The following is a 20,322-nucleotide window of genomic DNA, read 5'->3' as shown; positions in this document are numbered from 1 at the left end:
AATCAATGTCAAAAAAAAAAATACTTGACAAAGGATTTTGTATCCAGAATCAATGTCAAAAAAAAAAATACTTGACAAAGGATTTTGCATCCAGAATATATGAAGAATTTCCAAAGCAAGAAAACAGTCAACCCAATTTTCAAAAATAAAGATTTGCAAAGACATCACCAAAGTGGATATAGAAATGACAAACAGGTGACAAAAATGCCAGTGAGACAGCATCCCATTCTTATTCCTAGGTATTTACCCAAGATAAAAATCTTTGTTTATACAAAAATTTGTACTTGAACATTTATATCAACTTTTTTGTAAAAACAAAACTGGAATAAGGTAAAATGTCCCTTACCTGGGGGTGGATGGACCAACATGGTAATAATCCACGTTGTGCTCTGCTCCGCGTGGAAGGACAGACAGCTATGCCCGCAGCACACGCGTGCGTCTCAGATGCATGCTGCTGACTCAAAAGAAGCCAGGCTCAGAAGGCTGTATACTGTTGCTTTATTTATGGGACATTCTGGAAAAGGCAGAACTACAGGGAAAGCGTTTGTTGAGGACTTAGGGGACATTTCAACAACAGTGGGGTGACACAGTGGAATCTTGGGGAGCATGTTGGAAATGTTCTATGTCTCAGTTGTGGTTACACAACCACTATGTGTGTCAAAATTCAGAAACACCCCAGAAAGTGAATTTTACTCTGTGTAAATTACAGCGAAAAAATTGTAATAAATACTTCCCTGGTGGCTCAGATGGGAAAGAATCTGCCTGCAATGCAGGAGACCTGGGTTCAATCCCTGGGTTGGGAAGATCCCCTGGAGGAGGAAATGGTAACCCAGTCCAGTATTCTTGCCGGAATAATCCCTTGAACAGAGGAGCCTGGTGGACTACAGTCCATGGGATCACAAAGAGTTGGACACAGCTGAGCAGCTAACACTTTCAAATACTCAACGTTTCCTTTCCTAGCATTTGGCTGTTATCTGTGCTTCTGAGATTACTTAACGTCTACTGCATCTGATGGTGGGCACACTAACCGTGCACTCGAACTTCTTTTCCTAGCTCCACCAGCAGCACACCTCGTGGGCGGCTGGAAATCTGATGTGGTGGGAGTATTTACACCAGGGAAGTCGGGAAATGTTACAAATCAAGGCTTAATTTATTGTTTTGTTGATTGTCTAGACTTAAAGAGGGTGATGAAGAAGACATTAATGCCAATTAAGCTTTGTTTGTCATCTATATTTAGCACACAAAAAATGAGGATTGTCTTACAGTATTTGACAGATATTTTCTGATTCAGCAAAGTCATCATTCACTGACAAGTGAAATTCCCACACTTATTTTTGTTCTTTCACTTCCTTACTCCTTAAGGTAAACAAAAATATCAACCAACATTCATGTCAGAACTAGACTCATTTGTCAGTTTCAACCTTAGGTTGGCTATGGATGCAAGATTTGAGCAAAAATCAAAGAAGGCCTCAGTGGAATTTAAGCTGTGTGGAATCGAGTAAAGAATGTCGCATATTTCGTTAACTGTGAGTTGTGTACTGTAATTCCTTCATAGGAGTAAAATGTGTAACAAAATATATGGATATATATGCAGCCTCTCCCCATCCCACCCTGAAAACCTGGTCGCTGCACATGATTCATCAAGCAGAAGAGAAGCAAGGTCAGTGGCCTGGACCAGCTGAGTGTTAGAGACCAAGATGGGGAGCATGTTAAGGGGACTCAAGCAAGGTGAGTGAGGGTGATGGTGGACATCTGGAGCAAGTGTGCAAGGAGGGGGCGTGGCCGCCAGCACAGAGAGGAGAGGAGGAGGGCTGGACTGAGCAGGGAGAGTGACAGTGGGCACTGGAGACGGTCCCAACGTTCCCCTGAGGAGCTCTGGCTCAAGGGAGGGAGACGTGGACCCAGAAAAAGTTTTTGTCTCCTTGTTTTAAACTCTGGGGTCTATGACGTGTTTTTGTGTGCTGATGAGAACCACTGAGGGAAGGCAGACTTGGTCAGGCAGGAAATAAGAGTGTGAGAATTGAGAGCTAGAATGCTTTGGACTGGGATCCAGTGATCAGTCATGGGGTGGCCTCACCCAGGAGCCTGGAGAATCCCCGCACGCTGACACGCAGTCCTGAGGACCTGTGCAGGAACGGGCAGGTGCGGTGGGAGTCTGAGGGAGTCTCTGGGGAGAAGAGCCTGCCCTCTGGGGCACCTGGGGGTGTTAGAGGGACTGACTGAGTGGCTGGAAGGAGGGGCTGGGCAACTCGTGAGCTGTGTGACTTGGGTGAGGGAGTCGGTCCCCACTCCTGTGGTTTGAGGGGCAGTAATAGCGACACATCACGGGCAGCAAACGAACAACAGGGGGATGTGGGTGAAGGCCTACACGGGCCCTGGGTGTGCCCAACATGCGGCAGCTCCTGCTCTTTCTTCAGTGGGGGGGGGCAGTCCTTGCCTGGGTGGAGACTGGACGCTGTGAGCATTAAGGCTGCAGAGGTGAGGGGCCTAGCGGTCGTGGGAGGCACTGCCCTATGGTTAGCAGGGCAGTGGGGAGAGCAGTGGGGCTCTGCCCAGCCTGTGTGAGGTCGTGGCCAGAGCAGGGTTGCAGGGCAGCTGGGCCCAGATGCCAGGCTGAGGCACCGAGGGGAGAAGCTGGCCTGAGGTGTCACCCAGGGAGGTGACACTGAGGGTCACGGCTGCCCTGGCTGAGAAGCAAGAAGCCTCGGGATGTGAGGGGAGACAGCCCTTAGCAGTGGCCAAGGGGCAGGAACAGCCCACTCACTGACACGGTGAGGCTGGTCTCCCCCAAGCTCAGCCCATGGTCTGTGAGGAGGGTGGAGTACTCAGGATCGCTGGGCAAGACCTCTGGTGCCGCCTCCGTGACCTGCTTTCTGCCTCCCAGTATCTTCTGATGGACTGGTTTAAATAAGCAGTGAATCATTCTAACAGTTCAACTATTTCTCAAGCACGTGCCAGGGCCTTTGAGAGGTTATGGAGTCACCAAGACCACTGCCTTTTCCCCAAAGAATGCCAGACAGCCCTGTGTGAGCTGGCACTGTGACGCCATGTGCTGGGGGCAACAGGGCCAAGGCCTGGTGAGAAGGGGGTGGTCATGGGTGACTCTTGCCCGTCGTGGCCAAGGGGAGATTTTAGGTGCTATAGCAATGAACACTTTACTAAAGTTAATTTTAATGTGTATTAGAAAAACTGTAGCACATCAAACATTTCATAGCTATTGCTTGAGGAGGCGAAGCTCAGTAGAACTTTCATCTTTTGGTAACGTGTGTGCTATTAATGTTGGGATGACGAGGGTGATGCCTGGGACATGCACGTGATGGGCTCATGGGGGCAGCGTGTGGGCATCCTAGGAATCGCCTCCAGCAGACAATGTGGGTGCAGAGAGCACGGTCAGTCCAGATACTCCCAGGGCAGGCATGGGGTCCCTGAGGGCTGTGTGCAGAGGACTGACTCTTGAGAAATATTTTTCGAAGTTTCTTTTACCACTTGGTGGAGAGTGGGTAATGGATGCTGGGGGCTGAGGGAGGGGGCCGTCCAGACCAGGGTGGGCTCAGCCTCTGAGAGAAGTGGATGGGCTGAGCAGACAGGTGGACTGGATGGTCTAGCTGGTGCTTGGGTGCAGGGCTGTAGATCAAGGCAACAAAAGCCACGAGTGTCCCGAGTCAGCATGGATTCTGAGTCAGCCAGGAGGAGGGGCCAAGTGAAGGCAGGTCAGCGTCTGTGAGCCCAGCCCCACGAGTGGTCCCCAGGGTACCTGTTCACTGTGTCCTGGGCCTTGGCGAGTGGACTCCTATCCCTATGAAGCAGGGAGGCAGAGAATCAGGGGAGGTCTTCCTGATAGACTTTTGACAAGACACCTGAAGGAGATCTTGAGAAGGAATGGGGGGGTGGTCTCTGGGAAGAGCAGAACCGGAAGTGGGAAAGGGCAGGTGCAAAGAATGGGGAGAGGAAAGACCAGAGACACAAGCGGCCACACTCGTCAATTAGAACTCCGGCTTCTAGAGCATGGAAGCCACTGAAGGTTGAGCTAGGAGAATGACATGCTCTGGCTTGTCTCTGAGGGGTTACTGTGAGCCGTGGCAACAGGGTGATTGGGGACGTCTGGTGGGGGTTGGGGGGGCAGTGCGGGGAAGGAGGCTACTGCAGTGGTCCACATGCAGACGCCCATGGGAGCCACCTCCTGGCCTGTGCCCCTGTGTTGTCCCCTCCCACCGTGGACCAAGGGTGGTTTGTGTCACCAACATAACACTGAAGGCATCGCATATTGCTTTGGGGATCAGGTTTTTAAAACATGCCATAGCTTCCATCTGGTTGCCATCCTCTCGGCTTGCTCACTCTGGTGGGGGCGTGAGCCGCTCTGCGGGAAAGAAGGCCCACCTGGCACAGACCGCAGCCTCCCACCCCTGCCCTGTGAAGGAGCCTGCAAGTGGGTCCTCTGCTCACAAGCCTCCAGAGACACAGCCTCACAAGAGACCCAAGCGTCAGAACCTTCCACTCGGCTGCTCCTGGGCTCCTGATCTTCAGAAGCTGTGAGTGATGCTTGCTGTCTTGGCTGCTGAGTTCTTGGGCAGTTTGTTACATGCTAACAGAAGCTAATGCAGTGATGAGATCTTAGACCAGGTGACGGCAAACAGAACTGGTGAGAAGTAGCTGGCCCCAGCATACATTTCAAAGGGAAGAATCTGTGTGAAATATGCATAAAGACATCCAAGTGGAGAGTTTAGGAGACCGCCAGTTATAGAAGTCTAGTTCTAGGTAAAGTTGGCATTTGGATGGTATTTAAAGCCAGAAATCTGGCTAAGATCAGGAGTAAGCAGAACCAGAGAGAGGAGGCCGAGGACTGAGCCCTGGGACAGACAGCGCAACTTGGACCAGCTAGGAAAAGGAGGAGGGGCACCCCGTGAGGAACAGGAAACCGGAGTGAGGTGCTTCGGAGGCCAAGGGAGGGGCTGTGGGCGGGGAGGGCCTGTGCACCTTGGCCACTGACGGTGCGGAGAGGAAGATGGGCGTGCAGAGCTGACTGGAATGGCGGCAAGTGAGGAAGGGGAGATAGGACAACACACTTTAGGGAATGGGGACAGGCTGGGAAAGGACAGCAGGTTTAGGAGGTCTGTAAGGCAGCCATCATCATGGTACAGTTACAAACCAGGGGGATGATTCAGGAGGGGAGGGGTGACATCCAGGGAGATGTCAAGGACGCCTCTGAGGTTCTGAGCTGCACCCTGAAGTGCAGGCGTGTGAATTCCCATGGCGGGTGTGGCCCTCTAGCTGCCAGGAGGCACAGCCCCGAGCCCAGTCTGCTCCCTCCCTGGGCAGTACCATCCAGGAAAGAGGGCCAGCAGGAGGCCAGAGCATGGCAGATGCTGGGGGCAAATCCAGGAGATGCCTGATGTAAAACTCCACTCTATGGGAAGGCAAAGAAAAGGACTCTGGCCCCTTAGACTTGGTTTCATAGTGGACTTTATTGGGAAAAGTTAGTGTAAAAAACATTCCAATTCATAAAATTTAAATAAAGTAAAATTATACCTTGTAGTTATAGTAATCGCTATAGTAATCACAAATAAGGTAGTCTAAATTATTGCCTAAGCAAACACTATTTTGTCAGGCTTCTCTCCTAAGCCCAAGGCAGGAAGCACTGCAATTATTAGAAGTGAACCCAATGATGAATTTGCATTTGAAGCTGAAGGAAGTTAAAAGAGCATGTTCTGATTATGGCATCACAACATTCTAGCCTGAAAAAAAGCAACTTTATTAATGTCCCACAGCAGAGTACATTAGTAATTGTAACCATGCATTAAAATCCTTTCATGTTATAAAGAGACTAATCTGTTTTCTTCATGATACATTGTTTTAATTAGTTTTGTGTGGGCTGTCCCTTTAAAGGCCTGTCTGGGAATGTTCCTTTCTCCAAGGCCTCCTAAGACGCCCGGGATGCTTGCTCCGGGTCGTCTTTGGTCATTTACTACCAGCCAAGTGGCCAGAACCGGGGGAAGCCCCTCCCTGAACCAAGGTGCAGGCAGATCCCCTCTCCCAAACCTACTGCTGCCACCACTAGGAGGACAGGCCTCTCAATTTGGTCAACAGTGTCACTAACACGTTCATGTAGGAGTCTCTTTGGTTATGGAATTTTTACTTTTTTAATTATTTAGGAGTATAAAAAATATAGCTAGATATATGCCCCTGAATTCTATGACTTAAACACAAGTACGTCCTTGCAAAATTCACTAGGTTGGCCAGGTCTCAAGAATCTATTTCCCTATGGGATCTAGCATCAGTGTTCTATTTAGCAAATATACGTGAGTGAAGAATGGTGAGGGATCTTTAGGAGGGTCTGGGCAGCCTTAGATGCTGTCCATAGCTTTGAACTCACTGAGGGCCTGCACGGGGTTCACGTGCTTCTTCTGAGACGCTCTTTTAATCTTGGTCTGCGTCTCATCCTGCTTCTCTCTCTTCACCAAGGGCTTTTTCTCAGGTGCCTTCATCTTCCACGACACAGCAGGGAGGTTGAGGGATGCCATCCCCTGGGACTTCTGGTATTTGGTGGAGGCCACGTACGACGCCTTCACTGTCTGCACCACCGCATTCATCAGGTTCTTTGCAGCTTGGATCAGGGACATGGCGCTGTCCACCTGCGAGGCACAGACAGGAGGTGAGGAGCACGGGCCAGGGTCTGGGGTGGGAGGTCCAGCCGGCCTGGCAGTCCCCGACAGGGAGTCCCCACTCCCCCCGGGCCGGAAGCAGCCCTTGTTCCTGATCAGCTCTCCCAACAGCTAGGTGCTCTCATCCAAACACCCTGAAAATGCCTGTATTTCAGATCTTCTGAAGAGAGGAGTAATAAAAACATAAGGTACCATTACCTTACCTGCCCTACCCCTCAACAGTTTTCACTCAAACAAGGCGGGGGACGATCTGCAGAACAAGCACTGTGAACAGCCACAGGCATGGGGTGGGAGGCTTCAGTCAGCCACCTCGACAGAGAGCCCCATGCTTTCAGTAATGACCCCGGGGGCTCCCCTCACATTTAAAGAAGGTGGATAACTGTCCCCAGAGACAGGAGCATTTGATGTTGGAGCAGGTAAGCAAATGGTCTACGTATGTCCAACATTCAAAGTTCTTTGAAAGGAAATCGTGTGGGGTTTAGCAGACGCCACAGGGCTTCCACGGAGGGAGGTGTCCTTGTTCCCCTAGGGTGACAGGTCCAGAACTGTGTGATGACCTGGGAAACAGCAAGGGGACAGAGCATACTGGGGCTCCTTGAGGGTGGAGGGGGGTTTGAGAAAGGCTGTACGTCTCTGCAATTTCTGAACAGGCTCACTTTCTCTCTAGAGGAAAGAAAGGAGGATAAAAATACTCTTTCCCACAGAAGCAAAAGGGAAGAGGCCAGCACAGTAAGGGCTCCTAGCTGTCACCAACCGTGTAGCCCTCAGCCTCCGAGAGGGAACTTGGGGCCCTCCCCCAGCACGTCCTCCCCGCTGACAGGCAAGACTCACCCCGGAGACGACCAGCTCCCCACCGAGGTTCTGCACCTCGGCCTTGACTTTGCTGCAGATGTTGAGCTGGTGGCAGTAGAGGGCGATGCGCTGAAGGTAGGCCAGCAGGTCCTGTTTGCAGGCTGAGTCTGGGCACTGGCGAGAGAGCAGACTTGGCACCAAGCACTCTGAGCCCAAACACACCCACTCCTAGAGCTATTCCGACAGGCCCAGTCAGTGCCCCAACTTCCACACTCGGTGCTGCAGCGAGGGTGAGAGAGGGTTATCCAAGTGCCCGGGCTGTCGCCACCCTCAGCGGCTCTGCTGGGGTCCCTGCCTCTGGAGAAAAGTGACAGTGCCATGAGCTAGAGCAAAGGGCTGTCTGCTCAGCGGGACCAGACCTGCTCAGCTGTGAGCACACTGTGAACACCTGAGTAAAGGAGAGTCACTTTAGGCAAAGATGGAGAACAAGTGAACCAGCCAAAGCAAGCAGAGCACCTCTCAGGTGCTGACGCAAACACCTCCCTTCTGTGAGGCTGGGGTTTTCTGTTCTCAGCAGCTCCTGAAGCATGGCAGAGCCAGACCTCATTTGCATTTTAAGATGGTTGTGTAAGAAGACTGTGTTAGGAGCTGTGTGGAGGGCGAAGCAGGGAGTCAGTGAGGAAAGGCCACAGTCTTGTGGGCACAGGCTGTGCACGATGGGCTGAGTGGGGCCTGCTAGAGGAAGAGGCCAGACGACGCTCACATTCGTGTGGCCAGCAGACGCACTGGGGCTGAGTGCCAGGGTATACGTGAAAGAGGGGCGTCAAGGAGGGCTTCCCAGTCTTTGGCTTTGGCACTGTCACTCTCCGGCAGCCCTGATGCAGGCTGAGCATGTGGACACTTGAGGGAAAGCAGTGGGAAGGCTTTGTGACTATAGCTGAAAATAACTTGTAAACTTTCCTGGAGGTTTACACATTTTTTTTTTCAACACATCAGTAGAGAAAAGGGATGAAGGCTGGGTGGCTGGGAACATAGACGTCTGTCCCCACTTGGGCACATCATGCTTCCAAAGCACCAGACAAAAGAGCTCCTGATTCTTACATGAAATACACCCACAAAAGGCTCTTACACACTTAGTTTCAGTATATTATTGGGGCTTGCAGAATTAGCTCCTACCCAGAGCTATCCTAAAGAGATCCGAAGAGCTAAGAGTAAAGGCTGGTTTTAGCTGTCAATCAAGGCAAGATTTTAGGACATACACACCTGCTCCAGAGATGTGCTGTAATGCAAACTGGGCCTGTCTTACAAAACTTGTCAAAGAAACAGGAATTCAGAAATCCTTAAAACTCTATGCTGATGTTAATCAAGCAGGTTGGTGAGTTAAGAACACTGTTTGAGACTGGGAAAGTGCTGTGGCTCATGAAAAAACCCTGTAAACACCCGTGGGCTGCCCAAGCCCAGCATGAACTTTAAGGCCCGTGGGGCAGGTCTGTTACTTACATGGTCTGCGATGGTGCGGCCGAGCTTATCCATCCTGGAGCCTGCCTCAGCAATTTTCTTGGCGGCACTTATCACATCGGATGTGTTTTTGAGTGGTCCTTTACCTCTGAAAAAAGGGAACAAGGATGACTGTAACTAAAGCCCTCGTAGGTGGAGGTTCACCGCAAAGTATGCACGGAGCAGCACATCCGGCCCGCCTGAGGTGGCCTGCGGGGTGCTGCTCACCGGGTGAAGTCTGTCATCTCCATCATGATCATGCACATCTGCTTGGCCAGCACGATGATGTCGTTGCCACTGTCGTCCCACTTGGACACCTCAGCATCCAGCTTGCTCTTTTCTTCCTGAAAACTGGCCACCTGTTCCGCAATCTTTGCTTTCTGCTCCTGGGGAAGCTGAGCCATGATCGCCTGAAATCAGAAGCACAGAAAGCTCTTACATAAAGAGAATATGAAGTTCTCACGGTGCATTCACCAAGAATATTTCCACCAAGCAGTCTATGACATAGGTAGGATGATGCTTTAATAGGCTTCATTTTGCCTGAAGAGCCATTTATTCTCATTTTGTGAAGTTTATAGCTTCCCGACCCACTTTCAAGAATAACAGGGTATGAGGGGTTGAAGGCTAATGCACAAGCTTCATGATCACACCTGCACAGGGACAAAACATGCTTAACTTATTTCTTTAAAAGTTTCATCCTCTAAAGTCAGAAAAATAAATCACATTATATTAGAGGTGGAATCTGATTTTTTAAAAAAAGATACAAATGAACTTATTTACAAAATAGAAACAGACTTACAGATTTTGAAAACTTAGGGTTGATTACCAAAGGGGAAACGTGATGGGGGTGTGGCTGAATCAGGAGCTTGGCATGAACGCACAGTATTTTATACATAAAACCAAGGGCCTGCTGTATAGCACAGCGAATGCTACTCAATATTCTGTGATAACCTATGAAAGAATCTAAAAAAGAATGCATATGTGTATAACTGAATCACTTTACTGTACACCTGAAGTTAACATAACATTGTAAATCAACTATACTCCAATAAAATTATTTTGAAGAAAAATAAACTTCCTTTAACCTTAAAAAAAAAAAAGTCATCCTCTGCCTCCTGTCATGGGGATGAGGGAGGGGCTAATGCATGCAGGCCTTTCCCTGGTGGCAGTATATACATCGCCAACTTTCCAAGATGACCCAGAAGTAGTCTTAAAATGCAAGTTTTAAAGAAAGCAGAAGAGAACCTGCTGCAGAGCACACTTCTCAGGCACTCAAGACGGCACTCACACCTGAACCTGCGGCACCTGGAGGCCCGCTGCCCTCCTCAAGCCCCAGGCTCGGGCCTAGGGCTCCTCTCCACTCAGCTCCCCAAGTGCTAGGACCCAGTGGGGCTTAAAGCAGAGATGAACCCGCTGTTCAAAACGACTTCTAAGGGGTGAAAAAAGACTCCTTAGTAATATTTCTTGGCATCCTCCCAAAAACATAAATGCAACTGATGATTGAAGATTTAACGATTCAAATGAATGCAATGGCTCTGATTTTCTTGAATGTACCACTGTTATTTTTTTTCCCCATGAATAATTAAATAGTTCATGCCCATGGTATCATTGAGATAGGCAAAGACAGCAATCTTTTTTGAGTTTCACTGTCCTATTAACAAACATTGCATTGACTGGAGCATAGCGCTTTCCTGACTCGGGCTCTTCACAAGCCAAAGCCTCGGTGCAGCTGAGGGGCCCATGTCCCTGCCCTGCTCTAGCTGAGGAGACATTCTGGATGGACCTACAATGGACTGGCAGGTGCCACACTTAGGGTAAGGTTCCACTGCCAGAGAAAACGAGAAGGAAAATGGGGTTCTCAATAATGAGAGAGTTTTTCTGGAAAAGAAAAAGCTAAGAACAGGGAGAGACAGGGAGGTCTGCAGGACAAGTTAAACCTGGTCCTTACCCGGGCACTCTGGCCAGCTATTAGCTGGTCGTCTTCTGTCTGGACACTTGTCCTGCTTCTGACATCGAAGTCTTCCGTCTCAAAGTCAGAGTCATCCAGCTCCTCAGGGGTCTGCCACCAAGACAGAAATGACAAGTCAAACACAACCCTGGGCCGCCAGCAGCCCCGAGCCCCTGGGCCCATAGCCCCAGGGTCTGATGTAAAGACATCCAGAATTTTCTGTAGTATTCCAAACAGCCATGAGAAATCAAGTTAAAACTGCTCAATATTTGAACCCTGCTTCACTGATGCATGTGCCAAGCAGTCCGTTCAACAAACAGCGAGCAAAGGCACCACACCAGCATTCCCAAAGGACCTAGAGGGTTTCAGTTTCTACCGAAGAGTCAAGACTCTGCTTGACAAAAGGTTTTCACTTCATATACTTCTCCAACACCTGCATCTTAAGACAAATGTGAGAGTTGTTCTGGGTGGAAAACGTACTGTAGTAAAAATAGCAGTTTCATACATTAAACAGATTCTTATAACTTTGCCATTTTTTTATGGAAAGAAGAAAATTAACTGAATTAATACTGGGATTTCTCTTAGGTTAGCAAAGGTTGATCTGAGGAGTAAAAACAGGCAGTGTATTTTTATGTACTTTTATTAAAGGAAGAGAGAATATAGCAGATAAAGTCTGAGTAAATACCAAAGGAACTGATAATTTTTTTGCTTTAATTATGAAATAAAAATTCTTATTTTGTACACCCTCCAGCCTCTTGTGATTAGCTGCTGACTTAAAACATAATGTAATCTTCTGGAAATTATCAGCAACAGGGCAGCAGGCAGAACAGCTGGGGTTGGCTCTTGGCCCAGCCGGCCGGCCTGTGACAAGAGGGCAGTGAGGCAAGTCCCTCATCTGCACCAGGACCTAATCCAACCACAGCCTGAGGGCTTCCTGTGAGGAAGCATCCGGACTGCCCAGAGTATGTTGGGTTTGTACACGTGTGAAGGCGGGGCCTGCCCTCTGTGTGGAGGTGAGGACAGTGAGGGGTCACTTGAGGCACCAGTGAGTTACACGTCAGTGCAACACCTGGAGTCCAGCTGCTTGTTGGCCATTGTGATTCTGGAGTCGCAGACACTTGAGCCTTGTAGTGAGAGGTGCCTCTTAACAGCATCTCTACTTGCCCACCTTCGTCCATAGCCCATCACAGACCCAAGAACTGTTCTTACCAGGGAAACCAAATTATCTTCTATCTGTTCATTCACTTGTTATCTCTGTGTGCCAAGCAAGCAGTTCTGAGCCCTTAAGGTACAGAATGACAGAGACAAACATCCCCAATCTCACAGATACAAGACTGCAGGCACCCAAGGATGTGAACAGCGAGACTGGGAAGCAGCTGCATGAGTCCAGGTGAGAGGTGCTGGTGCCCTAGACCAGGGCAGGAACCATGTTCAGAATCCCTATTTACGAAGGTAGGGTAACAAGATCTGCGGATAAATCAGATTCAGTGTATAAGGCAAAAAGTGGAATCAAAGGTGAATCTAAAGTTTGGGCCTAAGCAAGTGAAGACAGACGTGGAGTGGAGAGACGCGGAGCTCACTTTGGAGATGACAAGCTTGAGGCAGACAAGCGAGGGGCAGCAAGCAGGGTGGCTAGAGGAGTGGACCACGGGAGTCAGCCTCTCACTGGTTTCCTCTCATCTTTATGCTCCAAGCGAATGAACACAGTCAGAAAAGAGACAGGTGAGAAACTATGCTACAGGGTGTACCCGTGGTCCCGGGCTGTGAAGATGGAGGAGGAGGGACCAGCGAGTTTTCTTCTGATGGGAGAAATTATGGCATGTTTGTCTGCTGCGGGAAAAGTGCTGGAGGAACAGGGAACGAGACCCAGTGCAGGGAACAGGCTCAGCCAGGAGCAGATGTTCAAACCACCTCAGGATCCTCGGGAACGATGGATCCCTGGTGGCTCAGAGGGTGAAGCGTCTGCCTGAAATGTGAGAGACCCGGGTTTGATCCCTGGGTCGGGCAGATCCCCTGGAGAAGAAAACTGCAACCCACTCCAGTATTCTTGCCTGGAAAATCCCATGGATGGAGAAGGAGCCTGGCGGGCTACAGCCCATAGGGTTGCAGAGTCGGACGTGACTGAGTGACTTCACTTTCACTTTTTTAGGATCCTCAGTGAAACGGTTACCAGGGCCAGACAGGTAGGATGGGGCACAGGTGGGGAAAGGGGAGGCAAGCAGGAAGGTAGGAAGTGTTCCCAGACTGTGTAGCACCAGCAGTCCCCTGACGTCCTGGGTCCAGTGACTCCAGTCAGATGACTGTACTTTTATGCACCATGTTCAGAAGACAGAATTTCACTAGGGCTGTATTTTGAAAGGCAAATAAGGGGAGTAAAAGGGTGCAGAAGAGATTGTACTGATGAAACAGAAGCTGGAATAGGAGTGAGGCAAGGACCCGAGAGGCTGAGGGAGGGTTGCAAGTGGGGAGGACCAACCTGATGAGATCCTGATGGACTCAAAGCATTGCTGGGAGTCACAGAACCAAAGGGAGCAGCTGACCGAAGGGATGATGGGGATGCTGGTTATGACAAGGACCAGGCAAAAGTAGGCAAAAGAGGCTAAGTACAAGGCATCAAGAAACCAAGAGGCCCTGGATTGGAAGGATGGTTCCTGAATTAAATCAAGACAAAAAGGAGAAACTAAACCAAGGCTGCTGCAGACCTACCCGTCCTTGCTCCCTGAGCCCTCCCAGGTGACCACACCCAGGTTCCATCTCACCACACCTGCCAGGGCCTCTCGTACTTACGATCCCACACAGCAGTACGCACACAAGAAACAGCTACTACATGCCAGGCCCTGACCTGAGCACGTTATCTCCAGTTCATCCCATCAAGCTATCAACACCATCATCTGCATCTTAGAGAGATGCAGGAACTTGCTGAGAGTCTCAGATGTGAGGAGGAATCCTGCTTCCACAGAACAGGCCCTAGATGTGCAGGTATCCTGGGGTGTGTGCAGTGCCAGCTCATTTAAAACCCCAAAGGCATTAACCTCAGACACTGAGCAACTCATGATTATTAATGTATCTTCTATTCTCTGTCCGCATGCAAAGAACTTTGGAAAAACAGGGCTGCGTTTTGCCACCACTGGTGTGCTTGACCCAGGGACCCCTTCGCACCTCTGGGGGCCAGGCCTCCCTGAGCATGGGCTGCTCTCCAGCACAGCAGCAGGGGTGAACAAAGCAACAGGCTCCCCCAGATCCCCTCCCAACCCCCAGTATGTGCGGGTGACCCGGGCCTGCAGGAACAGCCAGCAGCCAGCCATACAGTCCTTGAGCCATTCCTGTTGCTCCTTACCCCTGAGAGAAGTGCAGTAATGCCCAAGTGTTTCTGCGTTGCATACAGAATGTATCCAGCCTGATGCAACTACCTTAGGAATGGCTTCTGTTTCCAGCTGAGGGGGTAAAAAGGGGGACAGAACCCTGTCCGCCTTGGGCAGTCGGACTAGCAAACCATGAAGGTGTAACGGAAGCTCCCCGACAAGACTAGATTGTCAGCAGAGGCCAGCAGCCGTCTACTCAGCAGGCCTGCCTTCCAAATGCTGGCTCTGTGGCTATGGCAAGGCTGGCCCGAGCCTGGGGGTGACCCCGGGAGAGCTTGGCACAGGTCCTGCTCTCTGCTTCCAGAGCAACACATTCATGTTCAAAACAGCGTGTGAGGCATCAGCTGCTATGTGAGTCCCAGCCTAAGACACGGGATGATCACAGAGGAGGTGGTGGTTTCTCAAAACCCTACTATTCATGCCCAGGGGACCCCAGACACTGCCTCAGATGGTGAGAACTGCCGCTGGCTCAGAGAGGACGGGTCAAATGGGGCCCAGAGCAGGTGGCACTTCCCTTCAGCCACAGTGAGAGGGCTCGACACTTGGCCCTAGAGATCAGGAGCATCACCAAGGGCTGCACAGCCCCTCATCCTTCCCCTCAACACCCTGGGGCTCTAGTACCCTGCCTGCCTGCCACCCCTCTGGGGTGAGGAGTGCTCCATGTAAAGAACAGTTTCAACCTGAATAAAGGAAATATTCCCTTCTCTGAAATTCACTGAGGAGCCTTTATTTTCTGTCACTGCCCTTTAACTCAAGAGGAAGCCTCAATTCATACTAGGTCCCCTTTTCTCAGCCCAAGTTTGGGCTCTAACTGGCAACTAAAAGTCATTTTAAACAACGTAATTAAACATATCTCTTCCTAACAGCCCTTAGATTCATGGTTTTAATATACTGCCAACACATCTGTTGAGTTCCAGAATGATGCATTGCTCAAGTTTAGCAAATGATAAGAAGGAAGCTGTTAAAACATCTGAAATGCAGTTACTCACCCTTATCATCAACACCGCTTTCCTGATGTCCCGGATGCCATCGTACACCAGGCGGGAGGCATCGATAAACTCGTTTTCATCCATGGGCTGGGCAGGGTCTGAGCTAAGGGCTTCCACAGCCGCTTCCACTTGCTCAGTAAAACGTGGCATGACTGCGGAGAAGAGAGATGATAACATCACCACCAGCCCCCCTAAATCCCTCAGTCAGGTGCAGAGAGGCAGACTGTATGGTGAAGAGCCTCTGCTTCTACCTATGTGAGAGGTTATTTACGGTTCAAATAACTTAAATGCCACATTTTACAAAGACTTGAATCCTCTTCTTTGTCTCTGGCCAGATTCTGCAACACAGGATTTAGATGGCTGAGAATTTGAACTGGGATTAACTAGAGGCCTTACTAGAATGGGACTCTCCTTAATTTAGTGTGTTCACCAACTAGAGATGTAACTCAGAAGTTCAGAGTTCAGAATGACTCCCATTACTACCTGTGGGACACAAGTAAGGGAAACGTGTTTGTGTGGTCTTACTGTGGCTGACCAATGACTCATAAATCCGATGTACCTTCCAGAACTCTTGTCCGAAAACCAAACTGAGCCCCAGTGTCCTACTTCCTAACCACAGGGCCATCTGTGTGTGAGGAGCACAGGTGAGGGAGGGGCCCCGCACCTGTGTTGGAGAGCAGCTTGGTTGCTTCCAGCACCTTCTCTGTGTAGACTCCTGGTTCATAGTTGTCCATCTCCGAGGTGACGACATGAATGACCCGGGCAGCCCGGCCTCGGATTGCACCAGCTGTGCGGTCCAGCCCATCCACATCCTTCTCTTGGAGAGCAATGACACATTTGTTCACATCTTCCAAAATGTGATTCTCTGAGGGACGAACAAAAGCAGCTGAATGAGGGGGGAGGCCTCCCACCAGAAGTGGACGATTTTAAGCTGGCATCTGTCACTCATCCAGTGCTCACTGCGTGCCAGCTACAGTGCCAAAAGCTTTGCACATCATTCACTCGAGAGACCAGACTACCTGGTCTGGTCAGACCAGATCAACTGCCTGGAAACTGGACCCGCATTCACCCCAAGAATAACCATCTTTATTCCAGGTTTAGAAGAGACAGGCAAAGAAGCCCATCTTTCAGAATCCTTGATAATTTCTCTTTCCCTTAAACAATTTCACTGATTTTATATCCCAAAGTCTAAATTAGAAGACAAGGTTCACTATTCCCAGTCCCTTGCCCCTCGCTCCAGGAGATGCCAGTGGTATTCAGACAAACGACCAAGACATCAGGACAACTCTGGAACATGAGAAGGGCCTGGAAGGCAGGCAAAAGCCTCGTGGAGTTGGATTTCGAAGATCTACCAGAACTGTTTTTCCTCAAAGACAAAGCTTGACCCTGGGTATTGGGAACCCCAGAATGAGGAGTTCACGTTAACCTCATCTATAATAGCAAAGTAGGAGCAACCAAAATGTCCCAGAACAGAGTAATAAATTATGGGCACTGGGCAGCCACTGAAATGGATGAAGATCTGCAGGGGCTGACCCAGAATGGGAAAGGGAATGTTCTCACCACCAGGAACTGTGCAGTCCACCAGCAGAAAGCCCTCATGATAGGGCTGCCCACAACGCATGGGGCCGGTGGGTGAGAAACACAGTCTCCAGGTCATTGTCTGGCTATTTTCTTCCTGCTCAGAAAGCAGCTTTCCTTAAGACACACAAGAAATCTGAGAAGCAGTGTCTGTTACAGACACGCTCCCTTCCTTAAACCAAGACAGTTCATGCACTGGTTTTTCTGGAAGAGTCAGGACAATTAGAGCAAATGTAATCCGTTTAAGAAACACATCTGGGGACTCCCCTGGTGGCTCAGTGGTAAAGAATCTGCCTGCCAATGCAGAAGACACAGGATCAGCCCCTGATCTTGAGGACCCCACATGCCACGGAGCAACTAGGCCCATGTGCCTCAGCTACTGAAGGCTGAGAGCCCACACGCCGCAACAGAAGCCCCCCGCTTTCTGCAACTAGAGAAAAGCAAGTGCAGCAATGAAGACCCAGCAGAGCCATACATAAATAAAATTATAACTAGTAAAGACCGAGAAACACAGCTGACCATTTCTTTCCCATCCTGGTTACCTTATGCTTTTGACTTGTCATTATCTAGGACTGGTTCTGATTTAATTCCCTTCTAAAAGTTATTACCCTTCCCTCATAGCCTCTGCTGACACAGTCATGTTACATAACACAATGTCTAGAAGAGTGATTACAATAGCTTTACCTCCTAAGATACCCCAAACAAGCAAGTGGACATGATGCTGTTTCCTCTTATCTCAAGGGGAGCCAGAGGCACATGCAAGTACTTAGTAGCTCCAGTAAACAACAGAGCCACCACAATGCCCTGCCTGTGGGCTTCCAGATACCCAGCAGGCTCCAGGAACAGGGCCCTCCATTCTGAAGTTCCCTGGAGATGGCAGGCATGGCTTGCACCTACAAAATTAAACCTACTCTTACCATGTGATACAGCAATTTCATTCCATGGAATTTTTGCAATGGAGCTAAAGACATAAGTCCACACAAAGACCTGCACACAGATATCTACAGCAGTTTTACTCATAACTGCCAGAACTAGGACACAATCGAGGTGTTCTTCAGTAGGCGACCTGAAATACTGTGGTACATCCAGACTGTGAAATATTATTCTGCACTTAAAAAAAAATGTGCTATCAAGTTATGAAAAGACATGAAGGAACCTCAGGAGTTGCCAGGTTTTGGAGCAGGAAAGAGTGAATATGTAGAGGACAGAAGATTTTTAGGGCAATGAAAACACTCTGTATGATGCTATAATTATGGCTACATTTGTACACTACCAAGAGTGAACAGTGTTACTGTAGGTTCATCAATTGTAACGAATGTGCTACTATGATGGGGGATGTAGGTAACAAGCAGGCTGTGCATGTGTGGGGACAAAAAACAGATAGAAAAATCTTTGTACCTTCTTCTTAATTTGGCTTCCTCTCAAATTGCTCTAAAAGTCTTTTAAAAAACTTTTTAAAATCATCAATTAAAATAAATATCTTCCCAAGGAGCCAAAATATAGCACTGAAAAAAGGGGGGAGAGGGGAGAACTTATTACCACAAGACAGCTAACAAGACCATAATTCAGCATCTTGCTCCTTGGAAGGAAAGCTATGACAAACCTAGACAGCATATTAAAATGCAGAGACATCACTTTGCTAACAAAGTAGTCAAAACTTTGGTTTTTCCAGTAGTCACATATGGATGTGAGAGTTGGACTAGAAAGAAGGCTTAGCACCAGATGCTTTTGAACCGTGGTGCTGGAAAAGACTAATGAGTCCCTTGGACTGAAATGAAATCAAGTATGTCAATCCTAAAGGAAATCAGCCCTGAATATTCACTGGAAAGAATAATGCTGAAGCTGAAGTTCCAATACTTTGACCACCTGGTGCGAAGACCTGACTCACTGGAAAAGACCCTGATGCCAGGAAAGGCTAAAGGCAAAAGGAGAAGAAGGGGGCCGCAGAGGATGACATGGTTGGACAGCATCACTGACCAAATGGATATGAATTTCAGCAACTTCAGGAGACAATGAAGGACAGGGAAGCCTAGTGCGCGGCAGTCCATGGAGTCAGAAAGATTCAGACATGACTTACTGACTGAAAAATAACAACAAATTCAAACATTAAGAGACTTGTTTGAGTTTATACCACTGTACTATTAAAAGATATAATGTACCACACTTTTCACATAAACCAATTTCAGGGGTAATAAATGAACACACTGGTCACAGCAAACATCTCCTTCCAGCAACACAACAGATGACTCTACACATGGAAATCACCAGTCTGTTACTGAAATCAGACGGATTACATTCCCTGCAGTTGAAGATGGAGAAGCTCTATACAGTCAGCAAAAATACGACAGGGAGCGGACTGTGCCTCAGATCATGAACTCCTTATTGTCAAGTTCAGACTTAAATTGAAGAACACAGGAAAAACCACGAGTCCATTCAAGTATGACCTAAATCAAATCCCTTATGATTATACAATGGAGGTGACAAATAAATTCAATGGATTAGATCAATAGACTGCCAGAAGAACTATGGACGGAGGTTCATAACATTGTACAGGAGATGGTGATCAAAACCAGCCCCAAGAAAAACAAACGCAAAAAGGCAAAATGGTTGTCTGAGGAGGCCTTAGAAACAGCTGAGAAGAGAAGCAAAAGGCAAAGGAGAAAAGGAAAGGTATACCCATTCGAATGCAGAGTTCCAAGGAATAGCAAGGAGAGCTAAGAAAGCCTTCCTAAGGGAACAATGCAAAGAAATAGAGGAAAACAACAGAATGGGAAAGACTAGAGATCTCTTCAAGAAAATTACAGACACCAAGGGAACATTTCATGCAAAGATGGGCTCGATAAAGGACAGAAATGGTATGGACCTAACAGCAGAAGAGATTAAAAAAAGGGGCAAGAATACACAGAAGAACTGTACAAAAAAGATCTTAATGACCCAGATAAGCACAATGGTGTGATCACTCACCTAGAGCCAATATCTTGGAGTGCAAAGTCAAGTGGGCCTTAGGAAGCATCATTACAAACAAAGCTGGAGGTGATGGAATTCCAGTTGAGCTGTTTCAAATCTTAAAAGATGATGCTGTGAAAGTGCTGCACTCAATATGCCAGCAAATTTGGAAAACTCAACAGTGGCCACAGGACTGGAAAAGGTCAGTTTTTGTTCCAATCCCAAAGAAAGGCAATGCCAAACTACTGCACAGTTACGCTCATGTCACACGCTAGTAAAGTAATGCTCAATATTCTCCAAGCCAGGTTTCAACAGTACGTGAACCAAGAACCTCCAGATGTATAAGCTGGATTTATAAAAGGCAGATGAACCAGAGATCAAATGGCCAACATCTGTTGGACCATAGAAAAAACATCTACTTCTGCTTTATTGACTATGCTAAAGCCTTAGACTGTGCGGATTACAACAAACCATAGAAAATTCTGGCTGGACATGAAACAACAGACTAGTTCCAAATTGGGAAGAGAGTACATCAAGGCTGTATATTGTCA

At 48.6% G+C, this 20,322-nt stretch overlaps 1 protein-coding gene across 1 annotated transcript in view; it reads right to left on the bottom strand.

The window, feature by feature from the left end:
• Positions 1–482: 482 nt before the first annotated feature.
• Positions 483–20,322, bottom strand: part of CTNNA1 (catenin alpha 1) — a 179,781-nt gene continuing 159,941 nt past the window's right edge. Inside the window, exons 12-18 of the mRNA XM_052643775.1 lie at positions 15,912–16,112; positions 15,248–15,399; positions 10,897–11,007; positions 9,177–9,358; positions 8,952–9,057; positions 7,491–7,625; positions 483–6,629 (exon numbers count right to left, since the gene is read on the bottom strand). Coding sequence (XP_052499735.1) covers positions 6,342–6,629; positions 7,491–7,625; positions 8,952–9,057; positions 9,177–9,358; positions 10,897–11,007; positions 15,248–15,399; positions 15,912–16,112 — 1,175 coding nt within the window. The 3' untranslated portion in view covers positions 483–6,341. The remainder of the gene's footprint in view (positions 6,630–7,490; positions 7,626–8,951; positions 9,058–9,176; positions 9,359–10,896; positions 11,008–15,247; positions 15,400–15,911; positions 16,113–20,322) is intronic.

The sequence above is a fragment of the Budorcas taxicolor genome, chromosome 7, assembly GCF_023091745.1.
Source record: "Budorcas taxicolor isolate Tak-1 chromosome 7, Takin1.1, whole genome shotgun sequence".
NCBI classification, from domain to species: domain Eukaryota; kingdom Metazoa; phylum Chordata; class Mammalia; order Artiodactyla; family Bovidae; genus Budorcas; species Budorcas taxicolor.
The sequence above is the reverse complement of the archived record's forward strand: the minus strand, read 5'-3'. Positions and strand labels throughout refer to the sequence as shown.